The sequence below is a fragment of the Pteropus alecto genome, unplaced genomic scaffold (assembly GCF_000325575.1).
Source record: "Pteropus alecto unplaced genomic scaffold, ASM32557v1 scaffold215, whole genome shotgun sequence".
Lineage (NCBI taxonomy): Eukaryota > Metazoa > Chordata > Mammalia > Chiroptera > Pteropodidae > Pteropus > Pteropus alecto.
In genome coordinates, this window is record NW_006436287.1 from 73,695 (window position 1) to 85,161 (window position 11,467).

General features: G+C 53.3%; 1 protein-coding gene across 9 annotated transcripts in view; it reads left to right on the forward strand.

Moving 5' to 3' along the window:
• PHLDB1 (pleckstrin homology like domain family B member 1) overlaps positions 1-11,467 on the forward strand; it is a 46,164-nt gene that overhangs the window by 2,051 nt on the left and 32,646 nt on the right. For 7 of the 9 annotated variants that reach the window (XR_003046544.1, XR_001516955.2, XM_015589944.2 and 4 more), the window contains 3 exons: positions 4,186-4,266; positions 4,921-5,044; positions 6,078-6,248. Coding sequence is in view for 5 of the 9 variants with exons in the window: in XM_015589944.2 (XP_015445430.1) it covers positions 4,207-4,266; positions 4,921-5,044; positions 6,078-6,248 (355 nt within the window). In the remaining 4 variants the exon portion in view is untranslated. Of the gene's footprint in view, positions 1-4,185; positions 4,267-4,920; positions 5,045-6,077; positions 6,249-10,623; positions 10,828-11,467 lie in introns of those variants that run through there. The other 2 variants (XM_015589946.2, XM_015589947.2) reach the window with 1 other exon arrangement.

The following is an 11,467-nucleotide window of genomic DNA, read 5'->3' on the forward strand; positions in this document are numbered from 1 at the left end:
AGGCGGGCTCAAGCGGGGGTTTGGACCAGAGACCGCGCGGCACTGTGGAGACCCAGGGCGCCGGGGCGGGGCTGCATTCTGGGCCCGTTAGCTCAGCCGTCCCAGAGGCTCCCGGAGGCTGACTCATCGCAGCGGTCACACACAAACACAGCTCCCCACCACGTCGGATGTCCCACGCGGCAGACACAGAGCTCCAGCCTGCATCGCCCACGCACACATAAGCAGCACTCCAGTCTCTCATCGCCTGAAACGCGCGGAACCCTTACACATACCCAGAACTCAACACACTCCACACACCCTGCACACCAGCGCAGTCCTCACATAAAACCACATTCACACCTGTAGCACCCACGCTCACGCAGTTCCCGCTCATGCACGCATCATTCTCACACACTGCCGCTACACACGCAGTTCCCCTTCCAGCAGCTGCCCCGCGCGGAGCACTTGGTGTCTGTGGGACTGCGGGTTCCACCAGCCGCGCAAACAAGCGGCTCCTTCTCCCCGCTCCGCCAAAGAAAGGCTGCTTGTCCGGCGTCAGCGGCGGGCGGGGCGGCCGGGCTGGCAGCCCAACACTGCGGCCTTGTCCCACCTGGCGGACACCCCACCTCCACCCTACACACAAATAAAAAGCGAACCCCAGCTACGCTCACGCCTCTCTCCCCGGCTTCGTGTCCTCTCTTCCTGGACCGCCGGCTCTCTCCCCCCACTCCAGGGCCCCCCGTCTGCCCTGTCTCCCCCTCTTCCTTCAACTCCCCGTCTCCCCGCCCCGTGGTTTCCTCTCCACTGCCCTTGGTACCTTGTATTCCCCGGTCCTCGAAGACCCCGCTGTCTTCAGTTTCCTCCATCTCCATCTTGGTCTCCCTGTTCGTCTACCTCTGTCCCTATGTCCCTTCGCCTCTACATTCTCGGACCATCCTGTTTTCATATCTTCTTCCTCTCCTCTCCGCTTCTCTGCCCACGCCTTCCCTTCCCCGCTCTCATTTTTCTTCATCCCCCGGTCTCCCTCCTCCATTTGTCTCTCCAGATCCCTTCGTCTCCCCTTCCCCGCCTCATTCCTCCGCGGACCCCTCATATTCCTCGTCTACTTGTTCTCTCGGCCCCGGGCCTTTCCACACCTCTTCCCGGCCCCCGCCCTGCTCCGGCGACCAGCCCGCTGGGTTCCCAGCCTCAGTTTCCTTCCCGACTCCTTCCTCGGTTGGCAGCCCTTCCTCAAAGACGAATGTGCGCCGGGAAGGCAAAGGCGGCGACGGGCCGAGAGGATCCCCACTCGGCCGCGCAGGCCTCGGGCCACAGCCGTGCGACGCCCTCTAGGCCACAAGCGCGGGCTGGAGCGGCCCCGCCGGGACTCCGGCGAGCGCCGAAGCAGGGGCGCCGCGGAGGGTCAGGCTTCCTTCCTCTCTGGGGCTAGCCTTGGACCTTTCGTCTGCGGCTTGGTTTGGAGCCTGGACCTCCTCCAGTACCTGTTGGTTCCACACCCTTTCGGCCCTTCCCCAGCCTCCCTCCACCCTCGTTGGGGTGCCGAGAATCCCGAGCGGTGACTCTGGACGCCCCACTCAGCGGAGAGGGCTGGGGACCGGGTGGGGCTGCTGATCCCGCGGGGCGAGGGGGCCGAGGGGCCCGCCGGGAGCGAGGTCACCGGCGCCTCGGCCTCGCCCCACACGGGGCCCTCTCCGTTGTACGTCAACTCCAGACACCCAGGCCTCTGCCACGCTATGCCAAGGAGGTGCTTGGACTTCTGTGCTCGCGGTGCCGGAGGGCTACTGAGAGCCTGCGCTGACCGCGGCGCTTCCCTCCCGCCCGCTAGCTGGAGTGCCGGACTCGAACCGCAGGAGGCTTTCTTTGGCAGCGGGGCGGGGTTTCCCAGAAAGGCCGAGGCGGCATGGCGGGGCGGGCCGGGTAGGTAAATACAGTCCCGGGTAGTGGGCAGCCAGGTCCCACCAAAGCGGGTCTGCCTGTGGCGCGCGCCCGGGCAGTAGAGCGGCTGCACTATCCAGGCCAGGGGTCCGAGAACAGGGCGCCCCCAGCTGGCGGCTCTGAGCCACGGCGCAGCCCCTTTGTGAAAGCACAGCTTGAGTACTGAGATGCGTTGGTTAGGCTGTATCTTTCCACTGCACCTGGATTAGGTTTCTGACCTGGAGCCACAGCCTCGCACCTCCCAATCTCTACATCGTTTTTTGTTTTCTCCGTCTTTCCCCATGCCTCTCTCCTTATCTCTCCCTCTCCTGTCATCTCCTTATTCCCTTCTCTCTTCTAATCACTCCCTTCCCAAACCTTAGTCCCTTTACAATCTTTATCTTCACTTGAAATTCTTTGGTGTAAATAAATGTTCACACCCACAGCTGCCTCACAGGGTGATAGTGACGTTTGACAGGCAAAGAAACCGAAGCCCACAAAGGTGAAGTGACTGTTCATGAAGCTCAAACTAATAATTGGCATACTTCATAAAGGATCATTTAATATAAAACCTGAATCTACAATCACAAACAAGCTAAGTTTTATTGAGGTATAATGTATATACCATAAAATTCACTTAAGTGTACATTCAATTTTTAGTATATTTACAGAACTGTGCAGTTATCATCACAATTTAGTTTTAGAACATTTCTATCAGGCCAAAAAGAAATCTTGTACCCATTTATTAGTCACTCCTCATTCCAGGCAAGCACTAATGATTTTTTTTAATGACCTGACACTCAGAGATAAGTAATTTGTCCGAGATCTCACAGCTAGTAAATAATAATTGTATTGTTAGACAATAAATGATACTGCCTTACCTTCACCAATATTTATTGTTTTTTTCTCACTCCCTCTTGTATATAAACTCCCTATTTGCAACCCACTGTCTCTTGCCTCTCCTCCCTCAAAGAATGCTGAGGGGTTTCCCTGAATCGGAAGAAGCAGTACAGCAGTCTATGTCTCTGGAAACTTTTTCCTGTGGCCAGATCTCCAGGGAAAGTGCCAGGCCAGCTTGGGCCTTGGTATAGGTTAAATGGTCTTTGCTCTCCCTCTTCCCAGGCAGATTTGGGGTGGGCCCCAGGCCCCATTCCCGCCTCTCTTCCGCCAGCTTGGGTAGAAATGGTAACAGATGATGCAGTCCAAGCCCGGAAGGGTGGAAGCTGGGAGGGTAAAATTAGTAACTCTATAGCTGAGGCCCTTAGGCCCAACTGCCAGAGTCAGGCACTTCTTGGAATGCTAGCTTCTCCCCCACTTCCTCTCCAAGTCACCTTGTAGATGACTAGAAGAGAAAGTGGGGGTGGGGGGGTGGAGATCCTGCCTTTCTGGGTCTCCTTCCCTACTTTCAGCAACATTCTTCTCAGCTTTCCCCAGTAACATTTCAGCAGCAAATGAGTTCTTAGCAAGTTAATGAGGGGATAGGCATGTAGGCACACAAAGGTTCTTCCTCCTGTTTCTCAGGTACCAAAAATGTAAGCCAGGGAGAAAGAGATGGGTTTGGAAGAATTCAAGTTCTGGCTCGAATCTAATTTACCCTTTACAACACCAAACAGGTTAAGACCCCAAGAGCCCTGTATTTCCAATATTAGTCACCACCAAGTTGTTGTTGTCGTTGTTTCCAGTAGTGTGGGGGTGAGATTACTTTCTGGGGAAAAGAGGGTGCAGGCATATAGAAATATAGAAATGGCAAGAATGGCTGAGTTTTTCTTATGTCTCCTTTAAGAAAACATCCTATTAAAACCCCTGGTAAAAGAAACAAAGGGAGAAGAAAGGGAAAAGTCACTGGAGGGAGCTCAGTCCTGCCACCCACCTGGGGGCCCTCTGGCTACCAGTGTCCTTGGAGGGGCTTCCTTGGATTCAGCTTCTCCCACTAAAGTAGATTTTCCCCACCCTGCTTACAGCTCCAGGTGTCTGAGGGTCCTCAGCTGCCAAGACCTGAGTCTTGGGTGTCAGAGGCAAGAAAGCACAGAAATATAGGTTGGGCCTTATATGGCTTTCTGTGCTTACAGTGGCCTAAGGGTCAGGACTGATGTGTGGTGTGGTATCCATGCTGTGGCTGAAGATGTAGCACTGCCTTCCCCCAGAAGGCTCCTGAGCTGCCTCCACTTTTCCTTTGGCATAAATGTGCTGGAAATGACAGTGCCTGGTGGTACCCCTGCCGAGAGCCCTGCCTACTCCTTTCTCTTTTCTGCTCTGGCCTCCCCACCTCACCAGCTTTTTGCCGTTCCCTAGGAGCTCTAGAGACCCAGGACCATGGACAATTTCAATAGGAACCAGGTAGGCCCTGGATGCAAGACCCAAGTAATGGTGCAGGTGAGTGGGGTCGGGGCCATTGGGTAAGAGGGCTGTTGGTGAGAATGGGTTTGGCTCCTCTATCCACCTGTGGTCCCTGCCCATGGATGACAGCTGCAGTTCCTCTCTGCCCTTCCTCAGGTCCCAAGCTTATTAACAGCTAAGTCTTTATTTGAATCAAGTTAATTGGTTTACCCAGAAAATATCCTTTGAAAGTCCAGAAGCAGTTTACAGATTGACCCTGAGCTGTATTTCATGCCCCTGCCCTCTCTTGTGATTTAGTTTAACCGGGGCAAGCATTGGCAAGTGGATTGCTACAGATAAGTCTACAGGACAAGTCTTGATTGGCTCTCCTCTACAATACCCTCTCCTCTTATCCAGTACCTCCCTGCTCCCCTTACTTTCTCCTTGTTTCTGTCTTAATAGACAAAAGGGTCAGTTAAGCCAAGACTTGAGATAAATCTGGTGGGACGAGTTAGTGGCCTAAATTCAGATCTAATTACAATTTAGTGGAATAATGCTCTGTGCAAGATTTTGTGTTAAGACTTTTGACATCCTCAGAGCCCTTTGGAAAGGGCAAGTGCTGGAGAGAGTACTGGTGTGACTGGGACTAGGGTGGTAAATTACTAGCCTGGAGTCTCTAATGATGCTCATCCCCCATCCCTACTCCTGCAGAAAGGACCATTGGACCTGATTGAGACAGGCAAAGGGCTGAAAGTACAAACAGACAAACCCCATCTGGTGAGCCTGGGCAGTGGGCGACTCAGCACAGCTATCACCTTTCTGCCGCTGGAAGAAGGTAAGTTGAGGGGTGCCCTTCTGCCACCCTCCATTCTTACAGACATTCCTGTCCTAGGGCCCAGGCATGTGTTAGGGCCCTTCTGCTATCTGTTGACAGTGTTAACCTCCCCTATATGGGAGGCTGTGCCACTCTACCCCACCAGTTTGCTTCCCTTGTCTCTGCCTCCACAGACTGCATGCCCTCTTTGGTAGATAATCTGGCTCATAACAAGGATTAAAGATCAGTTTAAAAACAAGGAGGAGAGCACTGACACAGGATAGCACATTGCTTTTAGCAAATAGTATGGCCAAGAAGAGAGGGGGCCTTACTTCAGGGCAATGCTTGGCATGAGAGAAGCTACTGGTAGAGAATGGAGAGAAGGGAGTAGTAGGGGCAGACCTTTCAAAATAAGGCCCTGGCACAGCCCTTTCACTTTGCAGCTTCTGCCCTTACTCTTCTCTCCTGGTTACTCTTGTTGCCTCGGTGATACTACATTCCCTACATTCTCTAAATACCAGTCCCAGGGGCTCTGCCAGGGGAGGGTCTGTTCACGCAGAAGCAGTGAGGGTAGGGTTGCACTGAAAAGAGAGGGAGTAAGGGAGGGCAAGGGTTGAAGGTGGCAGAAGGGAGGGAGAGAATAAAGAGAGAGAGAAGGAGATTTAGAGGAAAAACAGAGTGTGGGGGGGGGTGGGTGGGGGGGCGGGGATGATGAAGGGTATGATGGAAGACAAAAGACCGAGGGAGGGAGAGTTGGAAGGACTAAGGAAAGGTCTGCAGAAAAGAAACCCCCCTTCTCTATTCTATCTGTGGAGTCCGAATACTATTGTGGTCTTGGGCTTCCCATTTCTGGTCTAGCATTTTCTCTGCCTGAGAAGAACTTCTACCACTTATTGTCAGAACCAGGCTCAGAGGCCCAAAAGGGGTGGCCGGTGTTGGCAGTGATTCTCCCTAGAGTAAGAGGTGGAAATATATTTCTACTGTGGCTCTCCTTGCCCTGTTCCTGCCTTCATAGCCTGGCAACCCTCTGACTCAGTTTGCCTCCTATTTTCAGGGAGGACAGTGATTGGCTCTGCAGCCAAGGACATCTCACTGCAGGGTCCAGGCCTGGCTCCAGAGCACTGCTACATCGAGAACCTGCGGGGCACCCTCACCCTCTACCCTTGTGGTAATGCCTGTGCTATTGATGGACTCCCTGTTCGACAGCCCACCCGGCTCACTCAGGGTAAAGTTTGATACCCCAAAAATAGGGGACTTCTGTTTAAAAGCTTGTGCATAATAGGTGCAGGGGAAGCCTGCTGTGTTTGTTGCCATGGTAAATGCCTGAGTGGCCATATTGGGGATGGGGTGTTCAGGCACATCTGATGTGCCTAAACAATACCCCAAACCCCTTTGTCATCCAGACTTGTCTTCAGCCTGCTTTTCCTTTCTGGTCACCCCCATCTTTCTTCAATCCCTACACCACTGGAGAGAGAAGAGGTTCCAATTTCTGCTATCAAAAGGCATGGGAGTGGTGCAGTGGTTATTAGCAGTTGTTAAGGGAGAGCAATTGGAACAGCAATAAGGGGAACAATGGGGAGCTGTGGTCTGAAAAGCTGTACAGGTCAGGGAGAGGAGGACAAAACCCCCTGATGGGGATTGGGCAAGGGCAAAACCTGATGGCAAAATCTGAAGACATGCCAACTCCTGTTAAAAAGCTGTTGACAGTAGATTTTGGGTCATGAATATGGTTACCACTCTGTTTCCCAAAGCAAAAGGCCATTCTATTGTGTAAGGTAACTCTAAAAACTGGGCTTCTAGTTACTATGGTGACCAGGCAGGTAAGGGTTTGACCCATGTGGCACTTTGACAGAACAAATGTGTTTGCCCTGGGCATCAATTTGTATGGTTAATCATCATATTAGGGGAATGAGAATTGGGCTGGAGTACAGGTAGGGTTAACATGAGGATGGGAGTTTGGGGCTGAGCCTGGCTCTGAGCCAGAGGACTGATATCCTGGCATCGTTTTCTGGGTACTATTACCTCTTACTGGTTGGAAGCTCCTTTGCAGTAGAAATTCCACTCGGTTCACTGTTTCCCCTCCCTCCTTCTGTTCACACCCCTTGGAGTCTCTTTAAATGCTACTTCCTTCACAGCTGACCCAGTAGGCCCAACCTTGCCCTACTCCTTTCCTTCTCCCCTTGGGAGGGTCAGGTGGACAATTGACTTCAGGGAGGCAGGCCCACCACCAGCAGCAGGCAGGCCCTTGTTTCCTCCAGGGCTTCTAAGTCTCTGATTCCTGGATGAGAAGAGGAATCCCCATATATTGGGACTTTGGCTGTGATGCCATCTGGTTCCTGATAGTCCTCTTCAGTCTCAAAGAGAGTATCTTTCCCAAGATTTGGGCACATGGAAGTGAAAGCAGCAAGGAGAGGTTGGGGCAGAGTTCAAAGAAGGCTAGAGAAAGAGCCCATCCCTTCCTACGCTGGCCCCAAATCCCTCACATTCATGGGCAAGAACATCATTCCCCTATGTTGTGAGCAGGATAGAGGAACCGATGCTCTGTAGTCCTCTCCTGCCCACTTTTCCCAGTGCATCACTTAGCTCCCTGAGAAGAGGGAGGGCCTGGGCCAACACGGAATTCTTAGGCATTTCCTGTGGCCCCAGTGACCCCCAATTCTTCCCTGGCCAAAAGTCTACCCTGCCAAGTATGTACCCTCCTACTCTCTTCTGACCCTAAAGCCCCTTCCCTTTTTCTCCCTCCCATCCCTATAACCTTCTTGTCTAGACTTGCCTGTCCAAGAAGCTTGGCAGCCTGGGAAGGGGTAGGCAGAGGCACAAAGGAATGGGTGTTCTTCTCCCCAGCGCTCCCCCTCCCCTAGGCTCCAGGAGCTGAGGGTTTCCTTGTCTCATCTCTGGAGCAAGGCACCAAGCCCAGCCCTGCCTGGCCCCACTCCGGACATTCTTGGGAGTGCGTTTCCCTGGAAACTGGGTGGCTGGGGGTGGGGCAGGGTGCATGTGCTATCTCTGTGTGTCTGGAGTGTGTTTATGTATCTCCGGATGTGTTTGTGACTCTGGGCTTGTGTATCTCTTGTGTTTGTGTCTTTCCTTGTGTTTATGGATCAGAGTGTTCAAGTGGGGGGCAGGAGTAAACTCAGGACTGATGGTACTCCTATGTGTCTATGAGAACTCATTGGCCACATGCCTATCTGTGGGCATACATGCAAGAGGATCATTTTTCCTGTCTTGTTCCCCTGACCCAACCTTGTAGAGGGGACGTTCCTCTTTGAAAAACAGAGGGCTACCCTAGAAACAACAAAGAGACTGCTCTGGCTGGGCCAGGCCTTAGATGCATCGTTCTGGGCACTGTGCTCAGCCATAGGCAACTTGGAGAGGCACACAGCATGACTGACATAGGCAACTTGGAGAGGCACACAGCATGACTGACAGCATGACTGACAGGCTCTTCTAGCAGGAATATGCCTGGGCCATGGATAGGGGGAGGTGGGCAGAAAGCAGATGCCAACCTTTAATTAGAGCTATGGACATGGGAACCTGAAGTGAGGGAGCCAGGAAGATCTTGATTCATATCAAGGTATCTTGGTACATCCCTTGCTGCCTTCTTCTCTACAGAGCAAGAGGTGGAACTGGGAATAGGACCAAGGAAATGAGGAATAATCTTAGTCTGGGTTTAGGCTGCCCCACCCTGGGACCACGTTGCCAGACCACATGAAAGATCTGGGAGAGGATAGGAGGGGAGGGCCCAGAAAGCCACACACTCAGGGCCCACACTGTCTAGATGTAGGTCCCCATCCACTCCCAGCATTTGCTGTCAGCCCTTTTATCCATGTCTCCTCCACTCCCTAAGTCCCTCATTGGTGGATAGGGGCTTGTGTGAGGGCCAGCAGGGGAAGCTCCCTGGGACATGGCTGGGAGCCAGGGTTCCTGGGTTATCCAGTTGCCTCCCTCTGAGATCCAAGATGCTGAGCCCTTTCTTTCCCACCCATTTATCAGTTATTCCTCCTGTAAAATGGGAGTGAAGCCTTCCAACTGTCTTTTGTTATAAAGCTGATAAATATCTTGACTAATAAAGTTCAAAGGAAGGAGAGAAAAAGCAAAGGCTCCTATCCTAGCTCCCCAATTCTTGTGCCTGCCTCCTGCCCAATTTCTCACTGGCAGGTATCCTCTCTGTCTGGGTCTGTCCAGCTGGCCATCGCAGTTTCCAGACGGATGAATCACTCTTCCTGAGAAAAAAATGTTTAAAGGCTCCCCCTATTTTGCATTTCTTCCTTTTCCTTCAGAAGGCAAATAAGATGCATGTACACGTGTGAGTGTGCGAGTGTGTGAGTGTGTGTGAGTAGTATGGTAGCATGGGTAGGTGTTCAGCAAGGGTGGAAAAATCACTTGATTATTCCTGACTTTTGATTTCAGAGTTTCTCCAGGGACTGAGTGAAAGGATATCTATGTCTGAGTGTGTAACTAAGAAGTGGGTTGGTGCCTGTGGGGTTGTGTGTGTGAGAGATGACATGTTTAACTGAGATGTTTGTGTGACTCAGAGTGTGCATAGCCAGAGGTGTTTGTGTGACTGAGCAAGTATTGGTGTGTATCTGAGAGAAAGTGTAGATGGCTGTGAGTGCTGGTCATATTGAACGTGTCTGAGAACACAGTGTGTTCCTTAAGGTTCTGGTGTTGAGAGACCAGGTCCCTGGAACAGGAGGAACTCTCTGGGGCCCAGGCTGGGTGGTAGGTTCTTGCCTGGCCCAGAACCTCATCCTTCCCCTGGGAGCTTCAGAGGCAGGTGGCATTGTGTTTCCCAGATGGAAAGCATACCTCAGTGGGGCGGGAGAGCTCTTTGCTGGGGTTAGTACAACTGGTGATTGGGTTGGAAGGAGGTAGGGTTGGCATCTGGAGCCCCAGGGAAATGGGCTGACTCAGAAGGAGCAGTGCCTTGGTCTAGCCTGGGTAGTAGGGTGAAGTGCATTGCTGGGAGTGCGGAGAGGGGAAAAGGGGCTGAGAAGAGGAGGTGTTTAGGATGAAGACAGGAGCTGGGCTCAGTGTTGCTCACACTGCACAGAGCACTGCCTTGACCTGAACTCGCAGCCCAGGAGGGACCTTGTCACAGTGGCAGACTGAGAGCTGGACCTAGTGACCTATCTGAATCTCTGCGAGTTCCGTTCTTCTCTCTGATATATGGAGCCATGGAATGTCAGATTTTAACCCCTGCTGTATTTGAAGCTAACCTCTTCTTTCTGTAGATAATGCCAGAGGGTATGACTAGCCCAAGGTGACCAGCCAGTCAAGGCTGGGCTGGCCCCATCCCAAACCTCCGGTTACTTCCTACCACAGAGGACTCTCAGTGAGACCCTGCTTCTCCTCACTCCTGTCTTCTGGCTCTCTCCTCCTAACTCTTTACCCTCTGGTCTCTATATTTACCTTTCACCTTTATTTCTGTCATCTCCCTTAAACCTTTCCACCCTGCCCGACTTCTCCTGCGGCCCCTTGCACCAGAATCCCAAACCTGCTCCCTCCCCGTATCCTCGCGCCCCGCCCTCTCCATCCCGCTCCCCTCACCGCTCCTCCATCACTTCCTCTTCCCCTCCTCCTCTCCTTTGTCCCTCCCCCTGGCTCCCTTCCCCCGCCGCTGGTGGCCGGTCCGCCCCTCCCAGGGCTTTGGAGGCTGCTAGCTACCGCGCTGCTAGCTGCTCGGAACCTGGAGTGGGCGCGCGGGAGGTCGGCCCGCCCCCTCAAAGGCCTGGGGCGGGCCGGGACCTGGATGGAGGGTCCGAGCTAGTGGGGGCGAGCGGCCCGAAGGTCCCGGTTCTGCGGTGAGTCCTCAGCCAGGGGCCTGCCGCAGCCCCCAAGCAGCTAGGCGTGGAAAAGCGCTGGCTGGGCGGGGACTGAGGCGGGGGCGGGCGCGAGCAGGGGTGGTGGTTCTCTGGCTCGTCTTTGGGAGCTTGAGGCTGTGAGACTAGATTGTGTGAGCCTTGATTGTGTGATCCTTGAACATTTTGAGTGGGAGGCCTGGGCTTGGGGCCACTCCTCAGTGGGGCAAACTTCATCTTCTCTAACGCTAGACAATCTCTTCCATAGGACCCGCCTCCGGATAGGGTTGAATGAAACGTCCTAGTTAGGATGAGGGGACCCTGTGTTACGCCTAAGAGGTGTCTCTGATAGAAAGGGCCAAGGCCCTTACTTCTGCCTTCCCTTCATCGTAGTCTCTCTTTGGCCAGTCCATTCTATTTGTGTGGCCAAGAGGGCAGTGACTGTGCTCTGTGAGTAAGTGAGCACGTATGCCTGTGTCTGTATATTTCTCTGTGTGTGTGTGTGTGTGTGTGTGTGTGTGTGTGGTGTTTCCCCCCTGTCTCTCAGAGATAGAATGGAACCCCACCCCTGTTTTTTTCCCTCCAGATGTGCAGCTCCTCTCCTCCACCCACCTGCACACTGCTTGGCCCTGAGCCCATTTGG